The sequence below is a fragment of the Mirounga leonina genome, unplaced genomic scaffold, assembly GCF_011800145.1.
Source record: "Mirounga leonina isolate KUSES-001 unplaced genomic scaffold, KU_Mleo_1.0 Mir_174, whole genome shotgun sequence".
Lineage (NCBI taxonomy): Eukaryota > Metazoa > Chordata > Mammalia > Carnivora > Phocidae > Mirounga > Mirounga leonina.
Genome location: NW_023270451.1, coordinates 25195752 through 25219700, shown reverse-complemented (window position 1 = coordinate 25219700; position 23949 = coordinate 25195752). Strand labels below are relative to the sequence as shown.

Genomic DNA, 23949 nt, shown 5'->3' with positions numbered 1-23949 from the left:
TCAAATATATCCCCAAGCAGCTGTCAGTTGTAGATTCATTCCAGACTAGCAAACTACTCTTTTAAGAGGCAAATACCATTGACAGAGTTCAGTGTCATAAGAGTTCATGCCAAATTGCTTCAAAAAGACTGTTCTTCCACCCGTCCCTAACATGTTAGCATTTCTGTAATAACATGTAAGCATAAAGAATATGTTTAACCAGTGGAGGTGAGGAGACACACTGGATTAAAACAGACTGGAAAGCTCTGCTCTAGGAAATCTCATCTGCCATCGCTGTTTCCACAGCCAGCTGTACGCTGGCCTTCCTTAAATCTGCCTCTAGTTTGCACTGCTCTCTTGAGCACCAGACCTTACGTCTAACTGCCTACTGGACATCCCCAGCTGGATGTCCCATCGATGCATCAGACTCAGCCATGCTCAAGCAGAGCCCAGTGATCTTCACTAGCCCCCACCCTGCTCCTATTCCATTCCTCCCTAATCTCAGAGAGTGGGCCAACGTCATTTGCCTCCTCTGAGACTCTTTCCTCACCCTTCCTTCCAATTACCCACCAACCCCTTCATTTTCTCTCGGATAGTTCCCTCTAGACCAATCCTTCCTCCCTATCACTGCCACCACTGCTTTCTGGTGTCACTTCCCAACCCCCCCGAACTATTTAGGAACCTCAAACCCCTCCATTGGATGCCATGATCACCTTTCTAAGATAAAAGCATGATCAGATCTCTTCTCTGCTTAGGGACCATGCATCTTCTCACCGCCCATGATAAAGTTCACACTCTTCAACATGACACAAAGACCTTCTAGAGTTCATCTGTCTTACACATTTCCTGTCATTCTCTCTGCCATGTACCCTGTGTCGTAAGTTTACTCAAGTACTGTAAGGCACTGTGTTTGTGTACTTTGTCCCCTGCCTGGAATGCTCCTCCCATTCTCCCTCTTTCCTCCCCTTCTCCTTCTTTCCTCCCCAAGCTGCTCGTAATCCACCTTCCTGGTCCGCAGCCCCACCCTCAGGCTCCCACCTCTGGAATTCCCAGCAGACCCGTGTAGTTCCTTGACTCCAATCCAATAGCACAGCACTTACAAAAGTATTTATTTGTCTACTGCTTACTAGACTATGAATCTTTTGATAGGTATAAATTCGATGCCTTCATCATTGGCAAAAATAGCCAAAGTAGTCATTGAGCAATTTGAGTGGAAAAATAAAACTATTTTAGTCAAGCAAAAGCAAAGAAGAGGAGGAAAAGATTGATATATGTGAGTACCTAAAGCTTTTTAGACCTGGTTAGACCATAAAAGCACATTAAGAAGAATTTAAAAGCAACTTTGATATAAAAATTATTCTTACAAGTCAATGAAAGATAAACATCTTAATAGAAAAAATAGACAAAGGACATACAAAGAACTTGCACAAGGGGATACAGCTTGGAAACATGCATATGAAATAAAATTTAGCCTCACTAAGAATTGCATAAGTATAATTTAAAACAATGTGATATCTTGTTCTACCAAATGGCAGAGATTATGTAAAAATAATAACCAGTATTATGTGTCTAAAATAAAATAGGTTTTCTTATACGCTGCTGTTTGAGGTGTCAGTTACAACCTTTCTGAAGGTCACTTTGGCAATATGCATCAAGAGCCTTAAAATGGCCATGCATCGGGGCGCCTGGGTGGCTCAGTTGGTTAAGCGACTGCCTTCGACTCAGGTCATGATCCTGGAGTCCTGGGATCGAGTCCCGCATCGGGCTCCCTGCTCGGCAGGGAGTCTGCTTCTCCCTCTGACCCTCCTCCCTCTCATGCTCTCTGTCTCTCATTCTGTCTGTCTCAAATAAATAAATAAAATCTTTAAAAAAAAAATGGCCATGCATCTGACTTCAGTAATCAAGTTTTTCAGAATACTTAATAATATGGGAAATTAAGTATGATATAATGTTAAGTGAAAAACTACACTTGATCTTAGCCAAAAGGCCGAGAAGCGATGTTAAGTGAAAAACTGTAATAAACTTGGTGTCTAGTATTTTCTCCACTTGTAAAAAATTAAACATAAATATATATTTCCCCTTTCTAAAAACACAATGTAAATATATAAATATATGCATTTTCCCTTTCTAGACACATCCTAGTTTCAGATTAAATGCCTTTCTAAATGTGGAAAAACATGACAAGGCCCCCCCCCAAAAGATGACTATTGACTTCCTCATGTTATATAATTGTATTAATATTGTATTGGGAGTTCTTTTTAAATAGCCACTTGGAATCACTGGCTTTCACTCAATTTACAAAAAAATACAATTAAATTAAAATGCTCTGATTATTTTCCATACATGTTTAAGTCCCATCACCAGCGATGTCATCTTTACCCCAATTCTGTCATTGTGAATTTTTTCTTTAAAACTTTACTTTTGCAACTGTTAAATTTTATCTTCTCAGATCTTCTTAGTTTTGCCTCCTTCCCGTTGAGATTTTCTGGGCTTCTATTAATAAAGTTCATCATTCCCATCAGCTTCCTGTCTTGGGCAAATACAGAATTCTGTTTTCCATTGTCCCATCCCAGTTATTTGAAAACGTGCTACTCAGGGCAGGGCGTTGGCACATTCACTCCCCATCCCCACCTCACCCTGGGCTCCTCTGCTGGAGCTGATGGCAGCAGGACCAGGAAGGAGCATTCAGGAACATGGGGACATTTCATGGAAGTGCCGAAGTGAGAGTATCAGGAACCTGGGGAGGGGACTTGCAAAACTGGACGGTGGTAGAGAAAAGGAGGGAATACAGCATAGAATGAATTCTCTTTTGGCCCTGGTACTTGTCTTGGTTGCTCAGCACATGTGGGTTAAGTTGTGTAACTGATGGCATGCATCACCCACACCTTTATAAGTTATACTTTATGGAGTTGGGCCCTATCCTAAGAGTTCTGTGTGCGTAGCCTCATTTGACCTGCACCCCAGCCCTGAGACACAGATACCGTTAGGTCATCTAATGCCCAAGGTCACACAGCCGATAAATGCTGGAGCTGCAATTGTGAACTCTAGAAGTCTGAGCTCTGACATTTCACAACTCTAACACATTTCAGTTATGATATATTCTAGCCACCTTTTAACCCCTGTGCCATTTATTTTCTTCAGCTGAAGAATAAAAGCAAACGGCTCCAAGCTGATTGTAATAAGACACAGCTTTTATGATGATAGGAAAAAAATATTATGGTCATATAATTAATACATTTTCCTTTTGTCCTTCAGAGAGAAGAAATTATCAAAATCATTTTTGAAATATGTGGTAAGATTTGACCGTCAAGAAAAAAAAACCCATCCCTTTAAAGTACCACAGCCACTATGTTCTGTGTTGGTCAAGATAAATGTGATCACCCAGAGATATACAGGAGAAAGCTCATGAGAAAGTTTGAAGCTCGTTTGGAAAGTCAATGGGAAACTGAAAGATGCAGAGAGAGGGGCTGTGGGAATCCTGATTTAAAAAAAGAAATCATCTTCCCAGGGTGCTTAAGAGGAGTGAAGACGCTGGCCCTGGAGTCTGTGGGCAGGCAGGCCTTTTGTGAGCACAGAGCTCATTTGTATTCAGTGACATTTACCTGAGCTTGGGAAGGGAAAAAACAACAAAGGAAGTATGACCACAGGGGCCTAACTGGCATTTGAATCCAGCCTGGCTGGTGATTAGAATGTCTGTGTTTTTCCTGAAGCAAGAAGTCTTTCTGAATTGAGTTTTGAGCAGGATTTCTAGAGTGCATCTCATTTCAAAGACAGGAGCACACTGTCAGTCATCGTGCTTCATAGCTCTATCTAAATGCTTCTATGGCTAAATACGTTAAACTTAAAATAGACTTAGCAGAAAGAGGAAGAAAAGAGATTAGCCAAAAGGCAAGAGATTAATAAAATAATGGAGATAAGAGAAACGTGGCAGAAATGTCATTGTTCTTCCATACAGGGAACCCCTGAACTGGCTTGTCCCCCAAAAGACCTCTGGATGTTAAGAACCCAGCTGGGACTCTGTATGGTGACAGGCCAATTTAGATGGGGCTTCGGAGTTCTGGAAGCCCGGCAAAAATAGCACCCAGTTTCCTCATATTTTTTGTGGTAGGGCTGTTGGGTAACATGAGGATATGAATAAACCAACGGAGCCCTGATAAGTCTTATTTCCTGGTAACTCTAATGATTGCTTTGAATGGTAAACCCTAAACCGAAGTTGTTTATTAACCAGCATTCTGAGATTGTTCTCCTGAAGAGGTATCATAGTATGGACGGACTGCTGGCCTCACTGAGCCACCTTTGTCCTCATTGTGAGCGACTGGGGACACAAACTAGAGTCTGGGGCAGCTGTTCTTCTGTACAGTTACGGGCCCTAATCCTTTCCCCACAATTAACCATTTTCAATCCATCACTTTACCCAGTTGTCATGCTAATGAGGAAATATCAGTTGTCACATAAGGATATGGTGGAAGACTAGAAGATTAGCTTTCAGATTCAGATTAAATAGAAATGCTGGAAGGATAAAGAGCAAATTGAGGCTAGGGTTATCTTTTAGGGAGAGGGAGAAGAATGTAATCAGGAAGGGACACACAGGGATGCAGACTCTTCTAAAAATACATATTTTTTAATCTGAGAAATTGGCACATAGGTGTGTCCTCTACAGTGCTTTGGTGGTTTTTTTGTGTGTGGGGGTGGGGGAGGTTGTTTTTGCAGTATATTATTTTCTAAAAAGTCAGATATAGAAACCAGAAGGAGGACAGCTGTTAGCTGTTAACACTCCCAGAAAGGGAAGGTAACGATCCAGGTCTCTGGTGGTTCGCTGCCCCTCTCTCAAACCACTCTAGCGCCAATCAGTGATGTTCTGATTTTCATTCATGCAATGTTTCTATCTCAACATTCATCTTTTAGGGTGTGGGCCCAAATGCAAAGAGACTCCTCTAGAACTGCTGTTTGTGATTGACAGCTCCGAAAGTGTAGGGCCAGAGAACTTTGAGATCATCAAAAGTCTCGTGAAGACTCTGTCCGACCAGGTTGCTCTGGACCTCACTATGGCCCGCATAGGCATAATCAACTACAGCCATAAGGTGGAGAAAGTTGCTCATCTGACTCAGTTCTCCAATAAGGATGACTTCAAGTTGGCTGTGGACAACATGCAGTACCTGGGGGAAGGCACTTACACAGCCTCAGCGCTCCATGAGGCCAACCACATGTTTGAAGCTGCACGGCCGGGTGTAAAGAAGGTGGCCTTGGTCATCACTGATGGGCAGACTGATACCCGAGATGAGAAGAATCTGACGGAAGTGGTGAAGAAAGCCAGTGACATCAATGTGGAAGTATTTGTGATTGGGGTAGTGAAGAAAAATGACCCCAACTTCGAAATGTTCCACAAAGAAATGAATCTCATTGCTACTGACCCAGATAGCGAGCACGTTTATCAATTTGATGACTTCGTTACCCTGCAAGGTAAGCCTCAGCGCCAGGGGAAAGGAATTTATGTTATTCTTCCAAGTACTGCATCACTGGATTATCCTGACCAAAAATGGAAATCAGGAGGAGGCTAATGAGGCTTATGCCAACACTAAATTGAACACATAAACCCCAGAAGGCAAAAAACATTTAGCATCCATCCAGTTTAGAGAGTATAATCTCTTGTCTTTATTCATTTGGAATAAGTGCTGAGTTGGCCTTGGAGTTGATTAACTGGGCTATCTAAGGTCGAGGACATGGTTGAAAAGGAAGAGTAGAATCTGGGGTACTGCTAAGCCTAGTTAATGTTCAAAAAGTGACCTAACCTGCATAAGAGATGCAGGAAACCAGCAGCAAGGCCGAAAAGAACCATGGAATCAAAGTGAATTAAGAAGTGTATGAGGAATGAAAAAAAGTTATGGTAATCTAGAGAGATGAGAAACACAAGTAACGGGGATAATTCTCATTTCTCTTCTATTCTCCATTTGCTGCTCTTATAGACTATGAAACTAAGGAAGAGTAAACAGGTTGATGTGGGGAGTTTATCTTAAAGTTCCACATTGTGCCTATTCTTCCTACAGTCAGTGCTAATCTGGTGGGTTTCCCTTTGCTACTTTGCCCTGTCACACGAACTGATGTTTCCCAGAGAGGCATTCTAAGACACTGACACATCTGTGATTAGAATGTGGTCAGTATTGCTTCTCAGTGAAACATGTTCCAATTCTTTGGCAACTGAGAACTCATTGTGGCAGGAGTCACATCCAGGGAGCTTGTGAAGTAGGTGAAACGTATGCTTCACGTGTTTGCAGGCTTCCATTTGGCTCCATCATTCCTTGTCCATCCTTCCGGGAGCGGGCGCTGACGTGGCCTAGCACAGCCTCTCCTTGCCCTCATGCTGCTCCCCGCCTACTCTGGCTGCCAGCCCGGCTTGCCTGAAGGGTAGCATGCCCTGCCCAGAACCTTCCCACTTTCTATTTCCCCTTTCTCCAGGCCTTTCTTCTGGGGTTTCATTTCCTGAACACCCCGCAGGATGACTGGTGGCCTTATCGGACAAAGTGTATCTCACTGGGCTGTTACTGTGTTAGAATGGCCAGAAATATTACACAATTCAGAGACATTATGCTTTAATAACTAAAGAGCTTTATCATCTTTTAACCAAAGGAGTTAGTAATTCATTCCAGCTAATGAGGGATATATTTTTGGACTGGCTGACCTTTTGCTCTCTCGGGAACCACAGGTAACTGCCCATTATACTCCTTATGGGTGGGGACCCGCCCCTTCCACAGAGTAGTTCAGTTAACTGATGCTTTGGATAGCAAGGATTTAATTGATTCTTTTGCCTCCATAGGCTGTTGTACACTATTAAGTCAAACTGAATTATTTTAGATGGCTTCTTCTAGATGATCTCCAAAATGCTTTAAAACTTAGTTCACCGAGCAGTTGACCTCAAGCGATGGGAAAGTGTCTGTTTATTTTAAGGAGAGCATGGAAGATCTCTTTAAACAGGTTTTGCCCCTACTATTCCCCTTTTCTACTTTTCTTTTAAAAGACACCCTGAAGCAAAAATTGTTTAAAAAAACATGTGAGGATTTTGATTCCTACCTCATTCAAATTTTGGGTTCACCGCCACTTCAACCTGGATTTGGGATATCAGGGGAAGAACTTGGTGAATCCACGCCAGAGCCTCAGAAAGAAATTTCGGAGTCTGTAAGTAACTGTCTTGCTTAATTTATGAGCTTAAAATTGTGTATTCTGTCTTATGTCAAAGACCGTCTTGGCCTGCACTGTCAAGAACCAACTGAAAGAAGTGTATTTTCAAGTCCTTGGCTATAAATAGTAGTACTTTTGTCTTCAGATTTCTAGTTCTGAAATAGCTCTGGGGCTTGTGAGCATGAATATGAGATTTTTCAATATTTCCATATTTTATAAGTAATTCTTTATTGAACGTTGCAAATAATACTTTTATAGTAGGCCCCAGCTACCACCAAAGGAATTCTGTACACTGGAACGGATTAACACAACACTATTTGAATCACTCACTTGCCATGCTCTACAGATCCTTTCATACAAGGTCACAACTCCCCCTCATCCATCTGGGTCCATGCTCCCCACTTTGCACCCTCTCAAGTTTCTTCCAAGTGTGCACATGCTCAACCTGCCATTTTCCGTATTCCAAGCCATGTTCTTGCTCATTTAGCTTCCACCTCCTGTGCTCAGGGTGGAGACAGGCTGGGAGGCTATGCACGCATATGGTACAAGGTGGATGCTCTGTTTCAGAGCTCCTCAAATACACGTGCATGAGGGAACTGCCTCCCGAATGTGTTAAGACAAATGTGACTATCCTCATAGCAAGCTTCTGGGCACTGACCTCAGATCAAGAGCAACAACTATTAGGTTCTTTTAGGTGAAAATGGGAAAGCCTCCCATAATTACTGGTAAAGGAGTGCTGTGGTCTCTTCCCCACCAAGTTACAAGCCAAGCAGGTCTAGACTGATCTCTACTACACATATGGACATCCTCTGGCAAGCAGGCACACAGGAGCTGTGCCCTTTTTCTGTAAGTTGTGCCCTTTCCCCGAGGAAGCCCTGTGCTGTCCTTTTATGAAAGAACATGAAAGATTCATTATGAGCAAGTGCAACAATAGTCTTGCATCAGGATTCAGTTAACTGTCTAGTTGGACTAAGGCCCTGAGAAACCTTCAGATCAGTAGTTGGACCCAGGACCATTCAGGAATCAGGCCTAGGTTGCCATTCCTACGGGGATAGACCGTAGGACTCACTGGATTTTTATATTCCGTTCAGAAAAGGGTAGTAAAGCCTCTAATATATTTTTATTTGATTAAATACTGACTGACTCTAAGATGGGTAATTCCAATTAGAGCAACAGAGTGCCCCTGGATTGTAGATTGAAATTCACCTGTACATTTTTACTACATGGTCTGTATCAGGGGTCAGCAAACTCTTTCTGTAAAGGCCACATAGTACTTTTTTTTTTTTTTTTTTGGTTTTGCAGATCATTTGATCTCTGTTGCAATAGTTCAGCTCTGCCTTTGAAGTGTAAAATCAGCCACAGCCAACACTTACCTGAACAAACATGGCTACATTCCGATAAAACTTGTTTCTAAAAACAGATGAAAGCTTGCATTTGGCCCATAGGGTTTGCTGATCCTGGTCTTCACTGAGCATTTAAAAGTAAATTACAGACAGTAGAGTACACAGTTTATCTCCTCCAGAGCATGGAGTGCTCCAGGGGCCTTGCCTGCCTGTGTGACTTATCACTCTGTCCCTCTCCTACTCAATCCGTCCCTTCCTGAAGATTTCCTAGACAAGAGCAAACTCAGGTTTCATCTGGCAAGTGGCACTTAAACTCTGAGCTCTCCCTATAATCAGTGCATTCCATACTACGTACTGATCATTTACTGCCGTACTAGGGAGTGGCTCTTATGACAGAGTTCCTGTCCAGGGGAAGTCCATGGCCTCTCAGGAAGATGGATGCATACAAGAATTAAGAACTTTAACAGCTGTGGATGAAGCACAAGAGATGTTGCAGTTAATTTCAGAGTCAAGGAAGGCTTTACAGGAGAGGTGGCAATGAGCTAAATTTTAAAAATAAGTAGGAGTTTGTCATGACAAGAGTAAGGGGAAAGGTATTTCCAGCAGAGGGAACGTGTGGCCAAAAGGGGATTCCACAAGGCACGGCATTTCAAGACATTGGGAAAAGTTCAGTCTGGTTGGAGCCTAAGGTATGTGTAGCAGGACGGGGAATGCTACAGGTGGACAGACAGTCACATGCTTCATGGGTCAAGTGAAGGAGCTTGAACTTCATGTGTAAGCCATGCAGCGAGGAGAAAGCAGAGGAGTTTGTAAAGCAAGGGTCATATGGTCATGTTTGGTTTGTGGGAGGAATAACCCTGTTGCGGTACAAAGGATAAATAGGAGGAAAACAGGAGACTGGGGCCAAGCTGTGAAGTCTTGCAATAGTCTGGGCGGTCAGAATGAAAGCAGGCGTGGACTGGAAGCCATTTCTGGGGTAGAATGAACAGGATTTAGTGACTGGATGGTTCGAAGTTTAGGGTTAGCCTAAGATTAGCCAGCTGGGTTTCTAACTCGGATTTGGAGTGAACTGAAACACTGTCTGCTGAGATGGAGACTAGAGGAGGCAGGGTGGGGGCTTTTGAAGGAAAATACTGAGCTTGCTTTGCACCAGGTCAAGCAGAAGTGCCTGAGGGACCTCCAAGGCACTTAGGACATGGAATGAGGAATAGCATTGTCTCTGGTATCATCACAGGAGGCGAGAAGGCGCTGAGAGACGAGCGATGTGAACAGATTATGAATGATGGAGCATTCTAGGAGCTATGGAGGGGAGGGCGTAAGAAAAGTACATCCAAAATAGTTTGGATTTCGAACACCAAAAGCCATATAGAAGGAAACTGAGCCTCAGCTAGGTCTCATCGGGTGCCCCTGAGATAGCAAAGCATGCAATGGACTCGAGCTTCCTGGATAGTCCTCATCTCTAGACCTTCTCACGCTGGCTCTCTTTGCAGAAGCACCAAGGCAAGACTGAATTTTAAACAATGAGTGTTCCTGATAGGTTTTAGTCTGAACAAACATATATGCATTAATATTCACAGTTATCTCTGTCATATGTATATGAAAGCATACTTACATACCCAACCTTTATCTAAAAGTATATATACAGTATCCAAACTTGTAAAGTGAATCTGTCCAAACTTTTCAATTCTCAGATTTTCCCCAAGCCTGCCCTAGGCAATACTACAAAACAAACCATCTCAGAAGTCCTATTTCCCTTACTGTGTCTCTTTCCTTTCTCTGTTGCCTCTATCACTCCTTACAGCATCTAATGATACCTTCCTTCTTTCTCTTCTTTCTATTGAAATCTGTTCTTAGAGAAAAATCTAGTCATTTATACTTTTGTGTGAAATCTAAGTCAAAGGGTTTCCACCTCCAAGAAAGACTTACATATTAAGCATTTTATCTTATTGTGGAATGAACTTGAGGTACACTCAACATCTGTGCACAGGTGTGTTGGGATATGCAGAGAGCAGACGGATTTCCCAGGTTCTAGTAAATTCATAACTCCTCGGTAACCCCCTGCTCTGTTGCTCTTTCGGGCCAGTTTTGGGAAGCTAAACATGCACATCCATTCTACTCTGTTCCTCTCCTGAAATCACAGGATCATTTATACTTGCTTTGGAATGTGTTACATTTTACATTGTTAATAATTTATGTATATACCTCAACTCTCCTAATGGATTTAAATTCCTTGAGAACATGATCTGTGTCTGATTAAGTTTTGTGTCCCACTCATGACTTAAAAATGTGCTTCATCTTTCACACAGTAGATGCTCAATAAATACTTAGTGACCAAATGAATGCTATACCAAATGTTAGGCTAAAAAAGAAACCTAAAATTTTTCTTCAATGAAAGGCATCAATTATACTGTTTAAAAAAAATCCTTACCTTTTATGGGACTAATAATGTTGGCACTCACGTTCCTTTATTCTTTCTGGGTTTAGCCAGTTAGGTTAAGATTTCCAAGATATAAATGGGAGTGGGGCAATAAAATCAAGTAAATATCACTTAGTCAGACTAACTGGTTATATTCAGTAATGGTCCATTAAGCAAATAAGCATATTAATTTCCTACATGAAATAACATTTTGTCATTCTAAATACATTAATAAAGTCATGTCAGCACACAGGTGGCTTATTCACCGGAACTGGTGTCTTGTAACAATATTCTAGGGTTTTTTTTCCAGTTGAAAGAGTAGAAAAGAAAGAGGCCCTGTCTACCATATCCATAAAGCTTCTTTTTGTATTATGAAAATTTGTTCCCTGATTGCAAATAACTTAGATAACTGGCAGCAGAGATATATTCCTCTTGGTGGAAAGGAGGCTGTGGGATTTCTAGGCAGAGTGATTCCATAACAAGCCAGTGAAGGGCAGAGTCAAGCTAGCATGGGAAGAGTCCCCTGTGGGTAGCTCTGCACCAGGTGGAGACATGCAGTGGAGGAAGTGGTAAGTTGTGAGTCTTCTCCTTGCCTTTGTTATCCCCGGGACATGCAGTCCAATGCTAGGATGCCGGCCCCTCATTTCCATGGAGGAAATGTACACCTTATTGATGTAAATGTCAGGAAACGAATACAGCAGGCTGACTGCTGGCTGTCCCACCCTCTCTTTGTCCACCTTCTCATTTAGTGTGACCCTGTCCCTGGTCCCCATGCCACCTGCCTCATTTCTCCCCTCCTATCATTATCACACAGCTGCTCCAAGGTCTCCATCTCATTGTCACTTGCTGGCTCTCCCATGTCTCACCCTCCTTTCCCTGCAATATTTATTCATTCTTACTTCACCCCGAGATCCGTCTAGAGAAGGGCACTTCTGAAATGGGCTCCCCTGGCAATTTTTAAAAAACTAGAGCCCTGGGCAGGTTCTGACTTCATACTGGAATTGGATGTGTCCCTTGTGTCCCTTCATCCTAAAACATGACCTTAGGCTCTATCCTCAATTCTGATGTGATACCTTTTCGTCTCCCGCCTCTGCTCTGAGGCCCATTCCCTTCTGCCTCTTCCAAAACTTGGACCTTGCTTTACTGTAGTGCCATTATTTCCTTTCCTGCCAATATTTCTGACTCCTTCCCTATAGCTAGTAAATAGGCTTCAGACTCTCCCATCTAAAAAAATCCTCAAACTCTCTCTTAGTTCATGTCCCTCTTCCTTACTATCCTATCTCTATCTTTTTATAATAAAATTATCCCATAGGCCAGTCTCTGCTGTCTCTGCCTCTTTGTCAAACACACACACACACACAAATCCTTTCACTCTCCTTCCCTCCCTCTCAACTTCCTCACTTCTGTTCACTTGGGAAAACCTCTGACGTCAGGCCACTGCCTCCAATACGCCACTGAAACTCTGCTGGAAAAATGACCAACAACGCCCTAATTGCCACATCCTTATTGCCATCCTCTTATTTTTTCTTTTGCATAGAACCCCATGCCACTCTTTTCTTTGGTTTTGAGAGTCCTCTTTCTCCTTGTTCCCCTCCCAACCACCTTAGCATTCTTTCTCAATGGTTTTTGGGGTTCCACTTTCTCTGCTTACTCCTTAAATATTAAGCTCATCACTTTTCTAAGATTGATCCTTAGCCTTCTTCTCTTTCTTATGTTAACAACTCTCCAATCTGCCTCCCCCGTCCAGACCTTTCTCCTGGGCCCCAGATTCATATTTTTGATTGTGAAGATCTTATTCTGGGCGTTTTGCAGGCATTCAACATGGAATATGTTCACAATGCAATCCTCCAGATTGTCTTCCATAGGGGTACAGTCCCACCAACCAGCCAGGCACCGGCCAAGAAACCTGGACTGCATCTGTAGCTCTATTCTTACTTTATATTCCACAATTGTTGGTATTGTCTTCTTTGGTCTGTTATAATCATCTCTCTATCCATGCCATCAACTCTTTTCTCCTCATCCATCCCTCTACTGTCTGGAATTGAGATCTGATCATTCCCTGTCTATATTAATATGGTCTCAAAATTCTTGTCCTAACTCGCTTTTCTACATCCTTTCCAGTTTATTCTTTACTTGTTGATAGCATCATTTCATTTATTTTTTTACTCTTAAAAATAACATCATTGAATTATTTCTCCTATATATAATTCCATTTTGGCTGAATTACCTTTAAAAAACCTGTGTATAATACAATGGCATGTATTTTAACTAGGTATTAAGCCTCCATGACAGTACATTAGGAAATATAACAAAAACATTTGAGTACATGTATATTTTCTCCTAATGTCCTATTCAAGTAAAATTCTATAAGTTGCCCGGTCATACTACACTCATTATTAAGTGAAATATCCTATTCAAGGCCATAATCAAGGCTTGTAAAACACATGGACTTTTCAAACTTTCAAAAAAAAAAAAAACTTGGGACTGAGACTACTGTTAGTTTAGGTTCTCCACTGACAGGAAAACTAAGTTGACTTCCTGCAATCAGACCTAATTATTTGTAAGTGGCCTCGAGTAAGCCACATATACAGATATGGTTATATTGATCAATATTATAATTTATTTGTTTATAAAATAAAATTAATACTCTCTCATTGTGGTGGTCAAAAAACCCTCAAATTCTTGATAAAACCCTGCATAACACCTAATATTAGTATTGCTTAGTGAAGTTGCTGTATAAGGATCACATATTGCTAATAATAGATTTATTACCCTTAGAATATAAGATACTTCTATCTTATGAAGGAGAAAAAAAAAACAACAACACATTGCAGGTTGATCTAAAAGAAATATTCTGGACCTAGAAGTCGGGAAACTTGGCTTGTATTCTCAGTCCTGAAGCTAAATACTTTATTTCCTTGGCTCTGAAATATATATATATATATTTTAAGGAGTGGGAGAGGAGCAGAAGGAAAGGGAGAGAGAAAATCCTAAGTAGGCTCCACGCTCAGCAAAGAGGTGGATGTGGGGCTTCATCTCATGACCCTGAGATCATGACCTGAGCCAAAATCGAGAGTCGGATGCTTACCTGCCTGAGCCACCCATGTGCCCCCAGTTTAATATTTTTTATTTTATTATTTCAGAGATTGGGATGCATCCATTTAGTGTGTTGTGGTCTTTTTAAGAAGATCTTAAAAATTTATAGTGTGTCTCACAGTGAATGACATCTTAGAAATGAAATTTGATAGCTGCCTGACGTTGGGTGAATCACCTATTTCTTGCGGTTTCTGTTCCCTCATTTACAAAATAAGAAATATTGCTAGACTCTTCTTCCTTTTTATAAAGATAGGTGATTAGAAAGAACAGTCAGAAACATTTACTGGGCGTGGCCAGAATGGAAGGCATTATACTAAATGGAAGAGAGGTTTTAACCAGAATAAAATCCTGTCATCCACCCTCTAGGACAGCTGCAGGTGATCATGGGAGGCACACGGCCCACACCTCAGATGTCCCTAACAGTTCTCATCAGCCTTTTGTTTTTAGGTTTAAGATTTATGAAAAGATCAGAGAATACATGTAACAAACATCTGAGTGACCGCCACCTGACTAGTGTTCCCATTTGTTCACGCACTCTCACTCGGATACAGTTCAAGTCCTTCCTGTGTGTCCTTCAGTCTGATCCTCCTCCTCCTCTCTCCAGAGGCAGTGACTGTCATGAATGTGGTGTGCATTCTGCCAGTCAAGTTTGGGGCTGCTTAAATCCCACTTTTAGAGACAGAAGTCATGTCACGGTCTAATCTTTTATTTTAAAATGATGACATAAAACCTAAAGGAGTGGAATAATTAATCCAAAGTCCCCTCTCTCTTTCTCTCTCCCTCTAACACATTCTGAATTTATCCAGTGGCTACTATTTGCTGTTCTATTCTATAAAGATTTTTAAAAAGAAGACAAAAAGGAAAGAAAAAAGTGGTGGGGGGGCAAGAGATGAAAATGAAGAAAACATGGCATGGTTTAGCTTTTCTTTTTTTTAATTTATTTTTATTTCTTTAAATTATCTTTATTTATAAATATTATCTTTATTTCTTTATTATTAAATGGTTAATGGTTAATCACCATACATTACATCGTTAGTTTTTGATGTAGTGTTCCATGATTCATTATTTGCGTATAATACCCAGTGCTCCATGCTCCATGCAGAACGTGCCCTCTTTAATACCCATCACCAGGTGGTTTAGCTTCTCTTATCAGGGAGGTGATAGTTACACGTGTGAAATTGGAAATGATAGAAAATAGTGTCGGAGTAAAGGCTAACTTCTCTATGATCAGGGCCAAGAAGAGGAGCATTAGGAGGTGCTCTGCACTGACTGGAAGGGGAGCGTTAGGACTGACTCGGTTACTGGGCAAGGTCTTGCTGCTGGGGACCAACTTTTCCTGGGCCCTGGTGGGACAGCTGACTTTAAGGGCCTGAGGCTGAATGAAGAGGAAGGGATGAAAGGTCGTAGCTTGGTGTGCCGGGCGGAGTGACAGGCGAGGGTGTTCATGTGTGTAGGAGACAGGTTGTGGTTGGGCTGTGGACAGCAGTTGAAGAATTTCTCACCTATTAAACTAGTAATTATTCCTTTTCCAATCATAATAGCTAGTAAATGGCGATCCTTTAAGAAAAGACACTCACCGGTGAGAGTGGAAATTGTAAGACTTTTCTGGAGAAGACTTTGTCTCAGAAGCCTCAAATGTGTGTGTTCCTTTTTCTTTTTTAGATTTTATTTATTTATTTGTCAGAGAGAGAGCATAAGCGGGGGAAGCGGCAGGCAGAGGGGGAAGCAGACTCCCTGCTGAGCAGGGAGCCCGATGCAGGACTTGATCCCAGGACCCTGGGAGCATGACCTGAGCTGAAGGCAGATGCTTAACTGACTGAGCCACCCAGGAGTCCCAAGAATATGTGTGTTCCTTAATCCAGGGATCAGCCACATGGTTTCCAGCATGAAAAAAAAGCAAATAAATGTTTAAAAAAGGGTATTGTTGTTATATATTTAAATATAGTTATATAATTAAATGGTATTTTATGGTCAGAGTAAAATATATGGAACCGTAATATATTAAATTTTAAAAAAACATAAAAACCCAACACTACAGCATATTTTTCGTTTAAAAAAATGCACATAGGAAAACAAATTGAGGTAAAAGTACACCTGAATATCAACAATGATTATTTCTGGGAGGTGGGATCCATTGTGATTTTTATTTTCTTCTTGTTGCTTGTCCAGATTTTCTAAATTCCCTTCAATGAATGTTTTCATAACAAGAAAATTATAAAAATGGCAAACCATGGTAATTATGCATTTGTTTAAATAATCTGAGATCTCATGGAACCAAAAGATAAAATTATTCTCATTTATGAAAAAAATTATTTTCACTTCTTCTAGAACCTGAGGTAGCAGTAGTCAAAATTCTCAAATGAGGGGCACCTGGGTGGCTCAGTTTGTTGGGCGGATGCCTTCGGCTCGGGTCATGATCCCAGAGTCCTGGGATCGAGCCCCTCATCGGGTTCCTTGCTCGGTGGGGAGCCTGCTTCTCCCCCTCGCTGCTACTCTGCCTGCTTATGTTCTCTCTCTCTGTCAAATAAATAAATAAATAAATCTTAAAAAAAAATTCTCAAATGATGTGGTGATTGAGAAACACACACTCCTAAACTTACAAGAGGTCAAGAATAACTTATGAGGCCTTAAGGCTTGAACAAGGTAATGATTTAAAGGCCAAGTTAATTCCTTGAAGAAAACTGCTGTCCGGTGCACTTCTTCAAAGGAATTTTCTCATCTGATAGATAAGATATCTGAAGTGTAGCCCAATAGCTGTTGGCTTTTTTATGTTTGATAAACTACTCTTTGGTCAGGCTTTTAACTTATTTTTTCCTTAACAAAATATGTGCAAACAAAGCAAAACCAAAAAACAGTATTTCTTTCTTAAAACAGGCATTTCTCAAATTTTACCACTAGCTTGCCAATGATTTGGGGGAAGTTCTTTCTTTAATCATTTGGAGCTTTAGATTCCCCTATAGGAAATGAAGTACTCACAAAATTTTCCTTTAGCCTTAAACTTCTTCAGTTCAATGATGATAACAGAAGCTCCCATTCAAATCGATGTACGTACACACAAGATCATTCTCAAAGAAAGACGAATGCCAAGTGGCCCACGGTTTTACCTCCATTTGTCCCAAAAGTTTAGTTTTGGGGCTAGTGAAAAGTTATGACTGTATTTGAATTGAGTGCCTTTTCTATCAGGCTGATGACCAGACTAGTCCCAATGGAAATGTTTACTTTGATTTAACTGGTAGTCCTTTAATCATTGTAAAAATATACACACATAAGTAACAGAATTGATTAGCTATTCCCCGTGTGTGTGTGTGTGTGTGTGTGTGTGTGTGTACACAAAATCAAAAGTAGAAGAGCTGAGACAGCAGAGAGCAGCTAATGATGACAGTTGGCTCTGGTCACAGGATGATAGGAACTACAGGTAAGAAGGCATCAAAAATGACTTTACTTAGCTCACAGATTTGCCTGTTTAAATAAATAAACAAAAAGAAAAAAAAAAAAAAGAGGGCCTTGAAAGGATAAATGACCATCCTGTGCCAAAACCAAGATAAATGATGGATTCAATTCCCTGTAGCTGGGATCCAAGGGAAAAAAAAAGTAAAAGAACTTAATTGGTCCCATAAAAGATTGACTTTGCTCCTGGCAATGGTAATCAAGAATAACTGACATGGCTTTTTTTTTTTTTTTGAAGCAAAATACCTTTTTTCTTTGTCTCATTACATATCATAAATTTAGATAAAACATGGAAAGTTGAGTCCAGAAAACTTGCTTTTGAAATTATATCCCTTTGTTCATTAGCTAACAAACATTTCTAGAACTTCTTAGAAGCTAAGCATCCTGCACCATTGGCATTTGCTGGGGTCCAGATAACAGGATGAGATGAAAAGTGATTGCTACTATTTTTATTTCAGCTGTCTTATTGTCCTCTGCCACCCCCATTCCCAATCTCAAAATCGACTGAGAGTTTGTTGTAGATTATTTTAGAATATATTGTTAATTTCTCTAGTGTTAAGAAATGGAGAAGAAAAGGCTATTTTAAAAAAAGTTCAAAGAAACTAGTGGTTATTAGCCTTCCTCAAGCCAGTGACTATGAAAAGAATGAAGATTAACTCCTCCTAAGCTCACACCTTTCCTGCCCTGCATGTGGATCTTTCTGGAAGGCCCAGCACAAAAGCATGCATGCCTGGCAGTGGGAAAGTCCATAACTTAGGTACTCGGGGATGCATGACATAGAAGAGGGGCATCATTTCCTGAACTTTGATTGAAATAATATTGGAGAGTTGGGGAGAAGAAGCAATGCTGAATTTTTCCTTAAATGTTTTCCAAAGCAAACTAGCTTTTCTGACTTGATATCACCAGAAACAAAAATGTGAATTTTTTGTGTAGGTCAGTGTCACTGGAGCCCAGGACAAAGAGAATGAGCCTCCAGAGCCTACCTGGGTTGACCGCCTGACCACCAGTCCTTCACCTGAGGCTGCTACCACGGAGGGGCCATTGCTTGGCCACCCTGAAGGTGGGGCAGAGGGTCTGGAAACCAGAATTCCAAGTCCTGTTTTGGACTTACAGCCAGAAAAGCTGGTGCACAAAGGTAAGAGACACCTGCCAATCAGCTGCTGCGTCTAAAATGTCAAGGCACAGAAAGGGTGGGCTCTAAAATCTCATTCAGAAAGAACATGTTTTGGGGACGCCTGGGTGGCTCAGTCATTAAGCGCCTGCCTTCGGCTCAGGTCGTGGTCCCGGGGTCCTGGGATCGAGCCCCGCATTGGGCCCCCTGCTCAGCTGGGAGCCTGCTTCTCCCTCTTCCACTCCCCCCTCTGCTTGTGTTCCTTCTCTCGCTGTGTCTCTCTCTGTCAAATAAATAAATATAAAATCTTAAAAAAAAACAAAGAAAGAACATGTTTTGACCCTAAACAGGGAGGACAAAAGACACTTTTCATTTTATTATATGTCAAATTAGAAAACTGGCTATAGAACAAATTTGGTCCATAAAAAATTTTAAGGTTCTTATAATGTTTATTGTCTTTTAAAATGTAAATGCCTTTAGAGAAGACTGTGTTCTCATTTTCCCATAGCCCCTACCACTCCCTATTTTCTTATATGTGACCTTGACACATGTAGACATTTGAATTTTTGACCCCTAGATTGTAGAGGAGAAAAAAGCGAGAATCTAGATTCCTCCTCCTCAACGTATTTTCTATGGAGTTACTATCTACAGAAATCAATCATTATATACAGAGTTTCTAGAGGACGTGCCAGAGAGACAAGATCCTTGCCAAAAAGCAGCTCTGAGATTGGCTTGACAAGTTACACAATATACAATATTTAGTGATTGTTTTTAAGAGTGGAGATAGTGAAAGTCTACTACTCCTTTCCAGTTGGTCTAAGGAGTCTTCAGAGGAGAGGTAGATTTGGAGGTTAGTTTCAGGAAAAAAGGAATCGAGACATGCTCCCTATCTGGGGAAATGATTCTGGAGGATGGAAAGAAGGCTTGTTTCATTTGAGAAATGAAACTATGGCATATAAACTGTCTCGCAGAACACAAGCCTCAGGCAGCAAGTACCTATTTGGTTGTTGTGGCTTTTCTCACCTTGGAATCACTTCTTCAGGTAAGGAATACTAATCAAGGCACTAAGGAGAACCACGAAATAAAAAGGGACTAAATGAGTGGCTTTATTATGGTAGTTCTCCTTTGGGTTTTTTTTTCTTTACAGTGGAAGTGTTTCTAAAATTTATTCATAAATGGACATTAAAAGTTCATGTTTTTATTGTTCTGCAAGAACTGCTCTTTTTAAAGATTTTTTTTTAAAGATTTTTTTTTTAATTTATTTATTAGAGACAGAGAGAATGAGAGACAGAGAGCATGAGAGGGAGGAGGGTCAGAGGGAGAAGCAGACTCCCCGCCGAGCAGGGAGCCCGACGCGGGACTCGATCCCGGGACTCCAGGATCATGACCTGAGCCGAAGGCAGTCGCTTAACCAACTGAGCCACCCAGGCGCCCAAGATTTTTTTTTTATTTATTTAGAGAGAGAGAGAGTGGGGAGAGGGGCAAAGGGAAAGGGAGAGAGAGAATCTTAAGCAGGCTCCCTGCTGAGCGCAGAGCCCCACAACGGGGCTCCATCTCACCACCCTGAGATTAGGACCTGAGCCGAAACCAAGATTCGGACCCTTAACCGACTGAGTCACTCAGGCGCTGCAGGAACTGCTCTTTTTAAAAGAAAATTGTGATATAAAGAGAGCCCTTCGTTTTATTTATTTATTTTTTGGTAACTTAAAAGGATTTTCCTTTTTTAGTAGGCACAATTACATGTGATCACAGTGGCACTTTCTAGGAACACACTGGGAAGAATTGTGCACAGAAGGCTGAGATCATCTTTATTCCAAATGTTAATCTGATTTTAAATCAAGTCCAAAGTAAATGACGAAGTCCTATTTTTCTCTTGTCAACTAATCCCCACAAGGGTATTAGCCAATGAAGGCTCACAGTGCTATGCTTTCAGGGAAATAAGCCCTTTTAATAAGGTTTCGTGAAGATCAAAAACTTTTATGTTTTCAAAGGCATATCTAATGGTGGACTTGCAGGTGGTGGAGGCAGTATTTTAGGTATTAGGGAACCCATTTTTAACTTGGAACCAAATTTTCGTAGTTGGCATGTTAGGGTGCGTGGAGAATAAACTTCATAAAGCTCTCACTTTTCATCTTTTCAGGGAAAGTAAAACCTATAATAACACATTATCCTTTTCTCACTCTAGATCCTAGATGCTTGGAAGACCTAAAGCCAGGAAACTGTGGCGACTATGTGGTTCGATGGTATTATGACAAACAGGCCAACTCCTGTGCCCGCTTTTGGTTCAGCGGCTGTAATGGCTCAGGAAATAGATTCAACAGTGAACACGAATGTCAAGAAACCTGCGTTCAAGGATGAGTAAGTGAACCAACCCCAATGAGTCAAGGCTGCATCTCTATCAGCAAACCTAGAAAGAACTTCTATAATTTCAACATACTCACCCAATACAAATAAAACACCGTATTTGAGTATATACTGAGTACTTATAATTTATAAACATAGTTGAATCCTTATACCACCCCAGGATGTAGGTATTAACTATTGTTATCGGCAAAGAAGCGGAGGCTCTGAGAGGTTCAGGGACTCCTGAACAGTTACCCAACTAAAAAGTGGCATAGCTCGGGGTCTGAGTCAGGGATATGTAACCTCAAAGCACGGGCTGCCAGCTACATCACAGCCTGCAATGTGGTTCTGATCGGCATTAGTTCTTATTCTGTGCATTATGTTGGATTAAACTCCTGTCCTGTCCCAAGCTCCCCAACCCCCAGCCCCCAGTCCCTCTCACTGGCCTCAGTCCCCAACCCCCTTATAGCCCTGCCTGTAGCAGAAGGGAGATGGTAGGGAAGGATTTGAGTTTGGGAATTAGAAGGGATGGTGGGGGGGAGCATGTCTGTGCATAGCAGGTGGCGAGATAAGAAAGACATCCTACTTGGGGGAAACCCAGAAAGATGGTGATTCTGGGAGATGAGGGGCATCGGAATAGGAGTGAGGTGCTGAGGGTAGTTAGATTTTTGCCTTGCTAGCTCTGAAAGTGATTGAGAAACCAATTTGAACGAAAATTACTTAACTCAAATTTACTAACAATTGCCACTCCCCACTCCAACATGTTTGGTAACAAAGGCTTTGTTGTGTGTTTAAACTCTATATTTAAGACAAAACTCATAATTTAAACAAATGAATTCTTTCCACCCTTCCTTTAAGATATGTAAGTGAGACTTTCAATTTTAGGGGGCAGAATGAGAAGGTACTTGATAGGTACTCCTTGAAGCTCACATCCACTCTTGAACAGGGTATTTTAAAGACAAGACTTCCACTGAAAAACAAGCCACCATATTGAAATACAATCCAACAGAGTAATAGAGAATTGGCTCTGTCACTTTATGATAATTTTGTGACATCCAGCCTGGGAAGATGATTAGTTCTGAACTGTGCTCAGACAGCATTTGTATATATCAACTTCAACACACTTTTTTCTTCTTTCAGGCCTATGACCCTCATTCAAGTTTAGCAGCATAAAACAGGGCACTCAAGGAAGAGGGAGCTGGAGGAACAACCATCTGAACAAAAACAATTTTGTATGGTTTAATTGAAATTTTATTAGGTAATATTTGGTACCACAAAAGAATATATGCAATATACCTGTAAGTTACCAGACATGATGATAAGATAGACACAAGTGAACATATCATACTGACAATTCATCAAACACAATCAATTCTGTTGAAGTTTCCTGTGCGGACTTCTCTAATCCCAGGCCCCTGTTTCCTGCCAGGGATAACCTATCTTGAATTTTGTGTTTACCATTTCACTTTGCTATTGGGTTTTTATATGTAATCTTACATGTAAAATCACATATATATCTATGTAGCTTTACACAATACATAGCCTTGCTTATTTTAGAGCTTTATAAAAATGGAGTCGTATTCTCGTCTTCTGCAACTTGCTATTATCAATGTTATAATTAATCCATATGTTCTACCATATCTAAATGTATTCCTAAATAACTTATTATTTAGCTTTTTTTGAACTTTAGAAAATTTGTTTCATAATATGTAATTCTTTGCAACTTGGTGTGTCATTACATTATAATTCATACATGTCCATTTACTTTCAAAGTTGTATCATATTTGTGTGAATATATCACAATATATTTAACCATTGCCTTGTCTATGATTAAATTGTTTCTATTTAATTTTCTCCCCCTGGTCCATCAGGGCTGCTATGAACACTCTTAAGCACTTTTGGGAGCATGTGTACCAGTGTTTTTCCAGGATATATACCCTAAGGTGGAATTGTAGGGTTGCAGGCCATATAAACATTCAAAACTAGTATATTATACCAATTTTTTTCCCAGACTGTTTGAACCAATTCATTACAAAGTCCCACCAGTCGTGTATAAGAGTTTCCATTGTTTGATATTCTTGTCAACACTTAGTATTGTCAGACTTCTTCATTTTGCTAATAGTAGGTGAAAATCGTATCTTATTTTAAACTTTCTCTGGTGACATATTTGTCTCTATCTGTGCTGAGCCTTCTGTGAAATGTCTGTTGATATTTGGAGAAGATTTTCCTTTGGATTGTTTGTCTTTTTCATATTGAATTTCTGGAGTTCCTTATAGATTTCTGAAATTGAATTCTTTATTATTTGTGTCCTTGTATCTTTGGGGTTTGTCTTTTTACCTTTTCTTTTTTTCTTAACTGAGCAGAAGTTCTCAATTTTAATGCAAATTTACCCATCTTTTCTCCTGGGGCTAGCACTTTTTTTTTCTTGTTTCTGCTGCCCAGCCTCTTAAGCCCCCTTTCTAGGTAGGGAACTCCCCCAGGACAGAAGAAACTGCTCTGGGTACTAGGTGTATGTTGCTGGATTTCCATCTGCATGCATGGTAATTTCTTATGATCTTATTAGCACTGTGGTAATTTCTAGGTGGTTGTTTTTTCTTCATCTTTTTTAACTGTCCTCAGCATGAAAGTGGTCTGAGCTACATGGATGGTCATTATCATATTTATTTGTTGTAGGATGGAGGGCTTCGGGTATTTTCATATTTCCTGGAAGCTCAGCAATTCATTAAAAGGCATGTATTAGTCACCATATGGGTGTTGGAAAGTAGAAAGACTCTTCGGAATATCCAGCCTGCTATTTTGCCAGAAGCAGAAGTATTTATGTTCCTTTTCCAAGTTCTTCACAAATTCACCCAGATAGAAAACTGATACGCAAACATGTTGTAATGTTGACTTGGGTGTTTATCCCATTATCTGAAATGTCTTTCTCTCCTTCCATGACTGACCAACTCCTAATACTTCAAGGACAGCTTGCAGGTCTTCTTTGCACTCTTTCTCAGTTGGGCTATGCTCAGCACTGAGTGCCCAAAGCCCTTGCTTACACC

At 40.8% G+C, this 23949-nt stretch overlaps 1 protein-coding gene and 1 pseudogene across 1 annotated transcript in view; one reads left to right on the top strand and one right to left on the bottom strand.

Moving 5' to 3' along the window:
• Positions 1-22121, top strand: part of COL28A1 (collagen type XXVIII alpha 1 chain) — a 161530-nt gene extending 139409 nt beyond the window's left edge. The window contains exons 31-36 of the mRNA XM_035020613.1: positions 3235-3271; positions 4885-5439; positions 6992-7149; positions 18388-18589; positions 20751-20923; positions 22049-22121. Of these exons, the coding sequence (XP_034876504.1) occupies positions 3235-3271; positions 4885-5439; positions 6992-7149; positions 18388-18589; positions 20751-20923 (1125 nt within the window). The 3' untranslated portion in view covers positions 22049-22121. The remainder of the gene's footprint in view (positions 1-3234; positions 3272-4884; positions 5440-6991; positions 7150-18387; positions 18590-20750; positions 20924-22048) is intronic.
• Positions 1850-1978, bottom strand: LOC118021450 (annotated as a pseudogene).
• Positions 22122-23949: the final 1828 nt, after the last annotated feature.